Genomic DNA, 14,228 nt, shown 5'->3' on the forward strand with positions numbered 1-14,228 from the left:
CTTACAAGTTAATAAGAGCTAACACGTTAAATAATTCTGTAAGTTAATGAGACTTAAGTTATCAAGGTAAATCAAAGAAAAGCCACCTTCAGCAAAAGGCAGAAATTAAGATAAGTCACTGAATGATGCCATTGATTTTAATGCACAACAATGCTAAAATACCACCTCAGTGATGAGTTTTTATCACACAAAGGAGCTACTCAAACTGCATTGACAGTAAAACTCAGAAAAAAGGAGGGTAAGCTCTGTGATGTTAGCTGAACCTTTTCTGGTTATGTGGCTACAACAGTAGCTCCATATTCTTAAAAAATATAAGAAACGTTGTAGTTGGGCACTTGTACAATCATGGTTCTGAACATCAAGTAAAATTATTATAATTATTCACAGGCAGTTGTGAATAATTACCACACAGGCAGCAGCGACTAATTACAAATTACAGTCTGAGGGAGAGTAAAAAAGAAACCAAGACTAAAAGTTTTTAAATTTCTACTTTCAGGAAAAGATTAAGATATAATTTTTCATTAGTTATAAATAAGTGAAAATGTTTATATAAGTAGACCATCATTTATAAGCCACAATTGAAGCTACACTAACCTGGGCGTTACAATTGCTATTTTTTTATGCCCACGACTTCCTACAGTGACACCAAACATATTTTCCACATTCATGAGGAAGACCATAATCAGCCATTTTGTCTGGTTGTTGGATTGCTTCCAAGTGGTTAAAGTGATGCTAATTGAGACCATGGTCCTGGGGTTTGATCTCCACATGGACTAGTTAGCTGTGTTCTAAGACCTCAAACAGTATTCTTAACCCCAAGGGTATACATTGGACGTGGTGAAAAAAAAATTAATGAATCTGATACAAATATTGCCATTGCTAAGAAAGCACCTCAAAGGATACTTAAAAGTATCCGTATTCTTCCCTTTTTAGATTATTTTTTTAAAAATCTAGAATACATTCAAGTGTAACTACTTCAAGTAGAAAATGTATATACTCTGAAATTAAGCAAAATGCCTATCACCAGTCAAATAAAAATGAGCTCTGAAGACCTACTAAATAAACTAAAGCCTTTCCACTGGGAAAGGCAATCAATAGCATCAAGTTCTGCCACGTGAAGTCTTTTTTCAAATACATTTCAATGGTGTTCAAAAATGGAAAATTTCAATACATCTGAAATTTCAGATTCCAAAAGTCACCCAGCCTTATTCATGATTCTAGGATCTAATCATCAATAAAGGTGCATATCTAGAAAGAACAGCTATTAGGCAGTTGGGAATGATGTCAATGCCTTTAATCTCGGCACTTGGAGGCAAGTCAGGTAGGTAGATGATCTGTGAGTTTGAGGCTATCTTGGTCTACATAATGGTTTCCAGGGCACAGTGAGACCACGTCTCAAAGATACAAAACAAAACAAACAAATGAAACAAAAGAACAGCCCTTAAGGTTTGTGAAAAGAGTAACAAAGTAATTTTTCTCAATCCCTACTATTCTGAATCACTATAATCACTCTAATGGCAAGCAAGGCATCAAAACCCAGTAATGGTTGTTAAGCCCAGCTTTGAAGGTCCTGTAATTCTAGCATTTGGGACACTGGGGCAAAAGCAAGCCTAGGACACAAAAGGCAAGCAAGCCTTTGCTGCAAAAAAAAAAAAAAAAAAAAAAAAAAAGAAAGAAAGAAAGAAAAGAAGAAAAAGAAAGAAAGAAAGAAAAAGAAAAGAAAAAAGGGAGGGGTCACTCTTTCAAGATTCTGCATTACAGGATGACTGCTTTCCTCCTATATGATACACAAAACTGTTTCCCAGTCAAAGAACAGACTTAAAAGTATGGTGGACAGAAAAATGACCAATATCTCACTCATTTTCTTAGGAAATGTTTTAATCTTTTTCATTAGCACTATTTCCCTTCAAGATTTTTACACAATTTCCCCCAATCATACCATATTTTTTTTACTACCTCAGATGAACTGCATATAATATTTACCATCATTGGGATTATCCTGATAGAGCCATTAAAATACCCATTTTCCCTGACAGACGACACACTAGAATCACAGTTAATACCATTTGTGCACTATTGGTACTACCAGTAAAGGACAGCACCTATTTAAAAAAAAAAAAAAAAAAAAAAACCAACTCTGTATTTAAAAAAGCATTAGGGCTGGCGAGATGGCTCAGTGGTTAAGAGAACTGACTGCACCTAACTTCCTGAGGTCCTGAATTCAAGTCCCAGCAACCACATGGTGGCTCACAACCATTTATAATGATGCCTTCTTCTGGTGTGTCTTAAGGCAGCTACAGTGTACTCATATATAATAAGTAAATAAATCTTTTTGAAAAAAAGCATTAAGTCATTCCATTTAAAGGATAGTTATTTCACTATAAGAGAAGGGGAGCTATACTTTGCATGACAAAATGTACTCAATACTATGTAAGAGGAAAACCCAGTAGCAAGAAACTGGTTCCAACATATCCTCTCCAATCTATTCAGAATGTTTAACCCTCTTATATAAAATGATACAGTATTTACATATAAGCTATACATCTTTTCACATACTTTAAATTATCTCAAGGTTTTTTTAAACTAACATACTGTAAATGTTACTGACTGTATTGGTTTAAGGAACAATGTCAAGAAGCCTGTACATATGCGGTATAAGTGCATTTCACCCAGCCAGTACTTTTGATTCCAGTTGAATTCTAGGCTACAGAAAGTGTGGATTCTTTTTTCCCAGAAGTATCACATTATGGATATGATAGGGGATTAATTTTATAATTCCTGTAAAATATTAAATTAGATCTTAACTATTATGCCATCTCTCCAGCCTCTATAGATTTATCTTTAAGCTATTTTCATTAAGCATATCATAAAGTTTCGCAGGGTAATAGATGCTTTACAGTGAATATACAATGACTAAGTATAAAGTGAAATGATTCACTCAATAAAACTAGACTTATGGGGACGGACATCTAAGTCCTTACTTACAAACTGATACCCCAACCCCAGCCATTGCCTCCATTTGCTTTTAAAGTTAGGTGAGCAGGTAACTAAATCAGTACTTCTTGCTATCATATCCACAATCTGATAGACACTACACTACATAAACTGCTTCTGACTGACCCCCAGATAAACAAAATATATATTATTTGATTGTACAGAATATAAATTAAGCATGCCTAATTAAAGAACCTTGGTTTAGTTCCTAGCACCTTTATGGTCCATCTGTAACTTCAGTTCCAGAGGTTCTGATGCCCTCTTCTGCCTTCCATGGGTAACAGAAATGCACAAGGTATACATACATACATACATACATACATACATACATACACACACACACACACACACACACACATGTAAACAATCCGTAAACATAAAAGAAAAGTACATCTTGGGATGGGAAGGACTGCTTTCTTTGTAACTCCAAAGTCAGTACAAGCAGTGTAGATTCAGAAGTAATTCATATTCTCCTTCCAATGAGCAAGCACTCTCAAATTTGTCCATGATAAAAGCTTTTAGGAATCAACCTTCTCATCTTTATTCTCCATTCTTAAAATTACCTAGTAAAGGGGATGGAGAGATAGCTCAACAGTTAAGAGCCCTGTCTGCTCTTCCAGGGGTCCTGAGTTCAATTCCCAGCAACTACATGGTGGCTCACTACCATCCGTAATGGGATCTGATGCCCTCTTCTGGTGTGTCTGAAGACAGCATACTCATATACATAAATCTTTTTTTAAAAAATTACCTAGTAAAGAAAGTAAATACACTAACCTAAATCTCATCCTACCCCCAATATAAGCTTAATACTCAGTCTCATACTTTCTGCAATTTATTGTGCTTTGCCAAAATGCAAAAGGCTTTATAAAAGTATACTATTTTAAATAGTAAAAAGAGACTAGCGACTAGAGAGAATTTCGAAGTACAATTAAAACTGCAGCTCACACTAGAGAACAAAAGATGTCTTAGGGGCTAGGGAGATGGCTCAAGGGTTAGAACACAGGCTGCTCTTCAGAGCACTCACATTTAATCCCCAGCACCTACATGGTTGCTCTCAACCCTCTCTGTAATTCTAGTTCCAGGAAATCTTAACTCCCTCTTCTGGTCTCCTTTGACACCAGGCACCCACACAGCGCAGGCATGTATGCTAGTAAAGACTCATACATTTAAAAATTAAAAAAAAAGGAAAAAAGATAAAGAAAAAGGTAAAAAAAACAAAACAAAAAAAAAACAAACAAACACTTATAGATGTTTAGAACCCAAAACAATTTAAAACGTCTAATGATTAGCTCTGAAAAATATTTTGCTCAATTACAATCAAATAATCACACTGGTTACTACAGCAGCTAGTAAAAATAAGGTTATCACCTATTAAGAGAGAACAGATTACTGGGGATGTTGCACAGGAGTCAAGTGCCTAGCCTGTGCAAGGGCCTGAGTGCAGACTCCCAACAGTAAGGGGGGAAAACGAGCAAGAGAGCAGACAGATTGCACAGGCTGTAATCCCAGCACTGGCCGGTGAGGCAGCAGGTGCAATCACAAATTAAAAAGAAAAAAAAGTAAACCTGGAATACACAGCAAGTTCTAGGTCAACCAGAGCTACAAGATGGGGAAAAAAAAAAAAAACAAATAAACAAAAAACAACAAAAGGAGGGAGATCAGAAGATTAAGTCAATACTTTTGTTGTTTCTTTTAATTCTGGTAGGATCTCAGAAAATGATAGTAACACTTACAGAAAACAAATCTTAAAATAACTGGCAATCTTTTTGTGGCTACTTTTTTTGTTCGGTAATTCAGAGCAAGCATAATTGAAGTCAATCATACGCAACCAGTAGCAAACAACTCTGCAGTGAGGCTATAGCTCAGGGGCAGATTGCTTACCCAAACAAGAGGTTTGGGAAAAGTTACTTAGATCTCCCAACTAACCTACTTAAACCTACAAGGATTTTACTTATAAAAGTACACAACCATATATCAGATACAATGCTAAAAGCACAAGTCAATGAAAAGCTACATTTATTAAAAAAAAAAAACACGGCCTGTAGTTTTTCGTTGGTGTCAAAAAAAGTTTAATCTCGCCAGGCACTCGGGAGGCAGAGGCAGGAGGATCTCTAAGATCGAGGCCAGTTTGATCTGAATGAGTTCCAGAACAACCAGGACTACACAGAGAAACTCTTGTTTTTGTCAGCAGTAATTAAAACCCTGTCAAAATTTGCTTTTCTTTTCTAATATTTAAGCCAAAGGCACATTCTTGAAAAACAAAGCAGTAAGGATTTAAGAGTTTCCACTGTTTTTAAGTCTTATATCCCTAGTCATAAATAGAAGGCAAACACAATATAAACCAATGGCATTTTACTAAGGTTCTCACCGGAACCTTGGAATTTGTTAATGTGGTTGGATGTAATTTGAAAAACGTGAATATACGAAATGCAATTTAAAAAAATATATGAGGAGAGTAAAAGGCTAAACAGAGGTTACAAACTCTGGCAATCAACCGTTTCAAGGATATTCATCACCAGACAACAGAACTAGCAAGTTCTGTGTATCCGAGGCCGGTGAGACCGGAAAACGTTACACGTCTCACTTTCTCCAGCCTTTCAAACCGTGAAGCAGAGCCCACAGGGCAAACACTTCGCTTTCAAACTACAGTCACGTCCACAACGACTTGTCAGCTACACTACCGAGTGGCGGCCGGTCTCCGTTTCAGCCTCTCTGATCAGTTAAGCTAGGTACCAGCATCCACCATCTTTTTGTTCTGTCCAACCACCGCGCTTCCAAGTCTTTGGCGATATTTTTTTTCACAAAGGCCAAGGACTGGGCCTCGGAGGCTCTGCAAGTCCTCGACTACCAAGGTGGGCCGCCGTACCGACTTTTAAACGCGATCGGTGGGTCCAAAAGTCAGATGACTTGTTGCAGACGTAACCAAACCTAAGCAGCCATCCCCTAGGGGACCGGTGAGCAAGGACCTGGCGCCACACCGAAATCCGTCGCAAACGCGAGCAGGAGCCCAGGGAGAGCGGGCGCGCGGGATACAAAGGGCTGTGAACGCGGCCTTCCATGAGGCGACCGTGCGCGGACAGAGACACAAAATGGAGCGGCGGGAGGAATCGGAACCCGAAGCGGCAGGCAGGGACGGGATGGAGGCGGCGAGCGCGCGCCCAGCCAGGGCTTCCCCTCAGGCCGGCAGCGGGGGAGGGGGCGCGGCGGCCCGTTCTCCCCGCCCCGCACACGCGGCCTAGCTCGGCGGGAAGCGCCCGCCACCTAGCCAACAATGGGGCGTGAAGCCGTCCTGAGAAAGGAGCGGGCGGCGGCGGCCGCTGCACGGCGACCGGGCCCCGCGCTCCAGAGCCCGCGGCCCGCAAAACGACGCGCGAGAACAAGGGGTGAGGGGACGTCGCGCACGGCGGCGCGGCCCGGAGGCGCCAAGGGCGCACGGTCTGCAGCGAAGCCGGCTCGCGGGCCGCGACGGCCCTGGTCAGCCAAGCGTCCAGGCCGCGGCACCGTCCGCGTTGGCGGCGGAGCCTGGACCCTCACGTACCTGGTTGAACTCTTCCCCCACATCCGCGTAAATGTCTATGTGGTCCACACCGTCCGCCATCTTCCCTCGGCCTCGGCCGCCGCCGCCGCCGCCTCCTGCAGGTCGGCCCGCCGAGGCAGCAGCAGCGGATCTAGCGGTGGGGGCGGGGCGCTCTACGTCACTTCCGAGGGGCGGAGACGAGGGTGCAGCGGCCCGCTGGTGCTGACAGAGGACTCCGCTGAGGGTCCGTGGCGGTTCTGAGGCGCTAACTAGTTCCTTTGTGTGCAGGATTGAGCCGCGGCTGGGGAAGGGCGTGATTTCCCCGCCATCCCGCACGCCATGAAACCCGCTTATTTCCAGAGAATGTCTTTTCAAACTGCATATGTGCGTGCGTGTGCGTGTGCGTGTGTGTGTGTGTGTGTGTGTGTGTGTGTGTGTGTATGTATTCTTATTTTTTCCTACGTTTTTTGCTTCCAAGGTCTCGAGAGATGGGAGCTATGTATACACAATTAAAAACAGAATGTGATGCCCTGGTCAATGTCTTATTTTTGCTTCTTCAGACAACTGAATTTTGTGGTTACCTTGAATTATTTGCATATTGCACGTTTGCATCTCTTATCTTTATGTAGTTGTAAGCATCTTTTCGCTTCTTCCCTCCTCCTCCTTCCTCCCCCATTGCCTTTGCTTTTACCTTTTTTATGTCTGTGGTAGGTTGTCCCCAGGCATCGTTCAGTCTTCTATCCTCATTTTAGAGCACATACAACAGAGTAGATGTATCCTAAATCAACTAACTCCTGGGTTCAGAATGCTGAGCTACAAGCGAAATTAAAAAGGTGGAGTGAAGTCCAAGCAACCCGTTTTACAGATGAGAGAACTAAGGTCTCATAGAACTTAAGTTACTTAACTGGGTTTACATGACTTGTAAAGGTGCACGCCTTTTAACACCGATGATTCAGAGATCTCTATTTCCAACGGTTCCACCCATTTCTTTCCTTCCATTTAAAAACTCAACAGGTCACTCAGCTGCCTGCGTGCTTGATTCAGTGCCCCCCAGCACTCTGAAGGAGAATAGAGAGAATGGAGCCAAATCCTCTTAAAATAGTCCTCTGATCTACTCAGTACCTCTGTTTAGCTACTCCTACCTCCACCCCAACCCTGCCAAACAAATAAGTTAACATTTATTAAGAAAACAAAAACAAAAAACCACCAGATCAGACTGGTCTGAAATCATCAAAAAAACCATCTATGTTTGTAAAAGTTGCAGTCACAGAGACTAACCTCTTAATCTGAATAAACATTTTTTAATTTTTTTATATGTTGGGGTGTTTTGCCTGCATATAGTCTGTGTACTACACATGTGCAGTGACCTGGGAGGACCCAAAAAAGGAGTATCAGTTGACTAAGATGGTATTAGATAGGGTTGTGAACCATCACATGGGTGCTGGGACTCAGACCCTTACCCTGGAAGAGAATCCAGCACTATGGAGCATTGTACAAACAGGAAAACAGGACTTAATGGTGACCACCACTGTTGAAAAGCCCTAAACTCCAAATTTTGCTTAATTAGAAGTCAAATGCATTCTGAGTGGTGGTGGTCACAGCACTTGGGAGGCAGAGGCAGGTGGATCTCTGTGAGTTTCAGGCCAGCTTGGTCTACAGAACAAATTCCAGGACAGCCAGGCTACACAGAGAAACTCTTGTCTCAAAAGCCAGAACAAACCAAAACAGTAAAAAAAACACAGCTTCATCCCTCAGCTACATTTTGAGATCTGATAATTCCCTCGACTGTAGACTCACTTTTGAGAAAGAGGTCCTATCCTTTCTACTTCTCTGCCAGATGATTGCTCATACACTATCTTAAGAATGTTTTGATGTCAGGCTCTGGGGCATTCAGGAAGCAGAGGCAGTTGGGTCTCCAAAGTTCAAGAACAGCCTGATCTACAGAGTGAGCTCCAGGACAGCCAGGGCTACACAGGACCCTGTGTAAATAAGAATAAATAAGTAAATAGAAAAAATGTTTCAATTATTTTTTTCAGATGTAACTTTCAGAGTACCTTTTTACTTGACAATTTTCAAGCTTTAAAATATTTGTGAAAAATAAAAAGGAAAAAATATAATAACTCCAACACTTATTTTTTTCCATTCTCCTTTAATCCATAAACACCTAGTCACAAGTTGCACAAATCATTTTTTTGTGTGTGTGAAGGCAGAGAAGGGTATAGATAGAGAAGTGTTTTTTGTGATGTGGGGGTAGGAGAAGGGACAAGGAATTGGGAGCTAGTCTACTCTCTCCTCAGTCCTTATAGGACTCTGTCCAGCGCTTCCTTTATGTTTACTTATGTGCTTACTGTGTGTACGCATGGATGTGTGGTCATGTCCATGCTGTGGATCATGGATGAATGTCATTGAGAGTCATTTCCCTGGCTCCACTGTGGGCCTCCTTGGGGTCAAACTAAGAGAAAGGTTATCAGCGTGTCTTTCCCTACCACTTCTACATACCAGCCTTTTTGTTTCGTAAAAGATTGGAAACAGGTTTGTTTACTCCGTGCTGACTAGCCAAATAACCATGGACAAGTCTTTTATTTGGTGGGGCAGGAGGCTGTTTTTGATTTTGTTTTGAGACAGTTTCTCTGTATAGCCCTGGCTGTCCTGGAACTGTGATGACAAGGATAGCCTCTGTCTCCTGAGGGCTAGGATTTGAGGGCTGTCACTGCCACCCAGCTCATCTCAATTTCTGTTTTTTTTTTCCTTAAGATTTATTTATTTATTATATATAAGTACACTGTAGCTGTCTTCAGACACACCAGAAGAGGGCATCAGATCTCATTACAGATGGTTGTGAGCCACCATGTTGTTGCTGGGATTTGAACTCAGGACCTCTGGATGAACAGTTGCTCTTAACCACTGAAAGATCTCTACAGCCCTACATCTCAATTTCTTGAAGAAGATTCTAAAATCTTTTTGTCTCAAGACTACATAGTACAGAAAGTCCAAATGTCCTTAGGAGAAATACAATAGTAAGTTATATGTTGCACATAGATGACCTTATCACTACCCTGTGTTAAATTTCATATTGCTACTGTAACAACTTAGTAACATTGTTAGGGACCAAAACAATACAGATTATTTTTTATCCTCAGTTCTGCAGGTCAGAAACTCAATATAAATTTTATCAGGCTGTTCCAGTTACTTTTTCTGTTACTGCAATAAAACATTCTAACCAGAAGCAATTTAGGAAAGAAATGGTATATTATTCAGGGTTCTCTGGAGTAACAGAATTTGTAGAATGACTCTTTAAATATATAGAAAGGAGATTTAGTAGAACCTACTATACAGACTGTCTAACAATGGCTACAGACTAATCTAACAATGGCTTCCTATAAATGGAGGGTCTGAGAATCCAGATTAGACTGGATGTCTCAGCTGGTCTTCAATACATACTAGAATCCTGAAGAAGTAGGAATGGACTGCTATCCATTTGCAAAGCAAGCAGGCAAAGGCAAAAACTTCCTTTCTCTGTGTTCTTATATAGGTTTCCGTCAGAAGGTGTGGCCCAGATTAGAGGTGGGTCTTCCTATCTTTGGATTAAAGTTGAGTCTTCCTCCCTCAAATATCTGGATAAGAAGTGGATCTTTCCACTTCCATTTAATAAAAGGTCTGTCACAGGTGTGGGATGATATTTTAGGGTTTTAGTTAAATCCAGATGGAGTCAGCATGACAACCAAGAATAGCCATCACAGAGGTGACAACTCAGAGCAGCCAGCACAGAGGGTTTATTTGTATTACACTTTTTTGTCTGTCTGTTTTTATACAGGTCAGGTCCAGCTGCCTAGGAATGGTGCCTCTCAAAGTAGGCTGGACGACTCCCCAACACATACATTATTTGTCATCAAGATAGTCCCTCACCGGGGTTGGAGAGAATGCTCAGTGGTTAAGAACATTGACTGCGGGGTTGGGGATTTAGCTCAGTGGTAGAGCGCTTGCCTAGGAAGCGCAAGGCCCTGGTTTCGGTCCCCAGCTCCGAAAAAAAAGAACCAAAAAAAAAAAAAAAAAAAAAAAAAAAGAACATTGACTGCTCTTCCAGATGTCCTGAGTTCAATTCCCAGCACCCACATGCTAGCTCACAGCCATCTGTAATAGGATCTGATGCCCTCTTCTGGTGTGTGTATGAAGACAGACACTCATATACATAAAATAAATATTTTTTTTAAAAAGATAGTCTCTCATGAACCTAGCCACTGACCAATCTTAGCAGGCAACTCCTCAATAGAAGGTCCCCTTTTCCAAGTAATGCAAACTTGTGTCAAGTTGACAAAAACTAAGCAATCAAAGGCTTACCAAAATACTTTAGAGAGTCAGAAAGAAGTAGAAAGATAGTCCCAATGTTCTGTGATGCATCTACCTATTTTCTTTCTTTCGTTTTTTTTAAAGAATTATTTATGCATAGGAGTACACTATAGCTGTCTTCAGACACACCAGAAGAGGGCATCGGATCCCATTACAGATGGTTGTGAGTCACCATGTGGTTGCTGGGAATTGAACTCAGGACCTCTGGAAGAGCAGTCAGTGCTCTTCACCATTTTTTTTTTTTTTGGTTCTTTTTTTTTTTTTTTTTTTTTTTTTCGGAGCTGGGGACCGAACCCAGGGCCTTGTGCTTCCTAGGCAAGCGCTCTACCACTGAGCTAAATCCCCAGCCCCCAGTGCTCTTCACCATTGAGTCATCTCTCCAGCCCTTCCTTTTTCATCTATACGTCATACCACAAAGCTACCTCAATTCAGGGATAATGACCGTGCAAGAAAACAGGCAGCTGCCTTAGTCCCAGTTACAAACCTAAGGAGAGAGTAACTAATTGCCTCATTTTTTAAAAAGTAGGACTATTCATCGTGAAAGCTAAGAGATTTGATTCTGACATCTTCATACGTAAATATCATATACTTTAACTGTTTCCACACACTCCTGTTATCCACTCTTGTACATCCCTTCCTCATTCCGCTGGTCCTCTTCCCCCTCCCAAGTAGTCTCCCTTCTACGCTGGTGTCTTTTACATCTTTTTAATCTAGATAGATTCCACATATGATATGAGCAGAAACAGAATATTTGATTTATAAATCTGGCTTAATTTTTTATTAATGTGACCTACAACTGTTTTCCTGCAAATGACATAATTTTCACTCTTCCTTATGGCCAAATGAAACTCCATTTTGTGTTCATTATATTTTCTCTATCCTTTCATCTGTCGGGGTTACTTAGGCTGACGCCAAAACTTAGCTGTTGTGAGTAGGGATATCCTGCTGCCCCTCTGTCAGTATTTGCTGTTGTTTGATTTCTTGATCAGCCATCCTGACAGGTGTGAAATAGAATTGCTATGTAGTTTTTAAAGCTTCCGTCAGTCCATCTGGGGAAGGTGGAGTGTGCTCAGAGGCAGCAGCATGACAGCAGCAGAGGGGCTGGCTCACCCCTTTCACCTTGGGGGTCCAGGGATCGAACTCAGTCTGTTAGCCTTGGCGGCGAGTATTTTAACCTACTGGGATAACTTGCCAACCTCCCAAAATGTGACTTGAATTTGCAATTCCCTAATGGCTAAAGATACTGAGCATTTTTTTTCACATATTCATTGACTACTTGTATATTCTTTAGTTTTATGAATTCTTTATGTATTCTAAATATTAATTCCAAGGAAGATAAAAGGACTAGGGAGGTTTGTCTCCCATTCTGCCAGCTGCCTCTTCGTCTGCACTTGGCTCTCTCATTTACTGCACAAACGCTTTTTTTTTTTTTTTTTATGCGAGCCCAGTTGTTATTCTTGCTTTTATTCCAGGGATGAGAGTCCTTTTCAGAAGGTCTTTTCAAACCCTGCATCTCGAGGTGTCTTCCTCGAGTGCTTTTGTAGGTTCAGGCTGAACTTAAACTAAGGCCTCAAATCTGTTTGGAATCGACTCTCCTGTGAGGTATAAGACAGGGATCTAATTGTCCTCTTCCGTAGGTGGGTGTTTGTTTATCCGAGGACGGTTTGGTGACAAATCTGCCTTTTCTCCACTGTATGTTTTTTGACACCTTTGTCGGCATCAGATGGCTTGGTTTTGCTATTGTATCTCCACCTTTATCCCATCTTCCACCTTTGGGAGTGGTCTTCATTATTCAAGGACCTGGTTTGTGTGTGTGTGTGTGTGTGTGTGTGTGTGTGTGTGTGTGTGTGTGTGTGTCTGTCCAGTAACATGTCCTTCACTGAGACCTGAGAAATGGGATACAAGTAAGACTTGGCTCCTCCAAGAGAGGGTTGCAGAAATCTGTTTCTACCCTCAGCTTCTATTTCTGAGGTCACCCACTCCACAGAAGATGTAAATCACCCAGCAACTGAGGCAGCAAGAACCAGCAGTGTGGCTGGCCCTCCTAAGCCCTTACTGAGAACTCTGTCTGAAAAAACAGATCAGCACCTTGAAGAAGGTGGCTATGCTGGCTGGTCTTCTGTCAACTTGACACAAACTAGAGTTATCTGAAAGAGGAAACCTGAAATGAGAAAGTGCCTCCAGGAGATCCAGTTGTAAGGCACTTTCTTCTTTAGTGATCAACGAGAGAGAGCCCAGGCCATCGTGGGTGGGGCCATCCCTGGGCTGGTGGTCCTGGGTTCTATAAGAGAGCAGGCTGAGCAAGCCATGGGGAGCAAGCCAGTAAGCAGAACCAATCCATGGCCTCTGCATCAGCTCCTGCCTCCAGGTTTCTGTCCTGACTTTGGTGATGAACAGGGATATAGAAGAAGAAGTCAAATAAACCCTTTTCTCCACAGCTTGCTTTTTGGTCATGGTGTTTCATTGCAGCAATGGAAACTGTTACTAAGACAGTGGTTTATTAAGCTAGCAACTGTGGAGTGTTACAAGCAGCTCCTCCCTGACCAGCATCTGAAGCAGCTGGGAATCCCAGTCAGTCCTGTCTATGAGGCTTTCTTGAGGATGCTTGCAGGTCAATGACTCTTCAGGTCTCTACTCTGGGCCAGAATATGGCCTGGGTTTCAGTCAGAACATTGGGCTGTACCTTTCCTATGCGTCAGTCCAGTGAGTTGGCTCAGTGAGTGACAGTGTCTCCAGCCAAGCACCTGATCTCCCGACTGCCGTTCCTTAAGCCCACATGGTAAAAGTAGAGGGCCAACTCCCACAAGTTGTCCTGTCTTCTGCACCTGTCATGTCGCGTGCTTCGCGGCCTCCATTAAAAAAAAATTATTAAATAAACTAGCCCTGTGGTAGTGACTCAAGAGGCAGAGGCAAGCAGATCTCTCTGAGTGCTGGGTCTAACCGTTTGGACCACCTCGCACGACCCAGCAGTGTCTTCCATTTTTATCAGTGTTTACTTTTTTACATTGCAAATGTCTTTTGTCTCCTTGGTTGTGTTTATTCCTAAGGGCTTTTTCTTTTCTTCTTTCTTTTTTAAAATTTTTTTTTTTGGATTTGTATAGCAATTATAAATAGAACCATTTTCCAACTTCTTTCTCAACATGTTTGTTATTGGCAAGAAGAAGGAGGGGGAAGAAGAGGAGGAAGAGGAGGAGGAAGAGCAGAAGCAGCAGCAGCAGCAACAACAACAGCAGCAGCAACAGCAGTAGCAGCAGCCGCTATGATTTGGGGGCTGGCCAGATAGCACTGACCCTGACAATGGATCTAGAAGGAGACCACCTGTTCCTACAAGTTGTTCTCTGACCTCTATGTGTGCACTATGGCACTTCCA

The 14,228-nt window shown here is 41.9% G+C and overlaps 1 protein-coding gene across 14 annotated transcripts in view; it reads right to left on the minus strand.

Moving 5' to 3' along the window:
- Nucleotides 1–14,228, minus strand: part of Cpsf6 (cleavage and polyadenylation specific factor 6) — an 89,260-nt gene that overhangs the window by 68,917 nt on the left and 6,115 nt on the right. For 9 of the 14 annotated variants that reach the window (XM_063263231.1, XM_039078739.2, XM_063263232.1 and 6 more), the window contains exon 1: nucleotides 6,533–6,692. The exons of 1 other annotated variant lie outside the window; for it this stretch is intronic. In XM_063263231.1, the coding sequence (XP_063119301.1) occupies nucleotides 6,533–6,592 (60 nt within the window). In that variant the 5' untranslated portion in view covers nucleotides 6,593–6,692. Of the gene's footprint in view, nucleotides 1–6,532; nucleotides 6,693–7,202; nucleotides 7,570–14,228 lie in introns of those variants that run through there. 4 more of the 14 variants (XM_063263234.1, XM_063263233.1, XM_063263235.1 and 1 more) reach the window with 2 other exon arrangements.

This window comes from Rattus norvegicus, chromosome 7 (genome assembly GCF_036323735.1).
Source record: "Rattus norvegicus strain BN/NHsdMcwi chromosome 7, GRCr8, whole genome shotgun sequence".
NCBI lineage: Eukaryota > Metazoa > Chordata > Mammalia > Rodentia > Muridae > Rattus > Rattus norvegicus.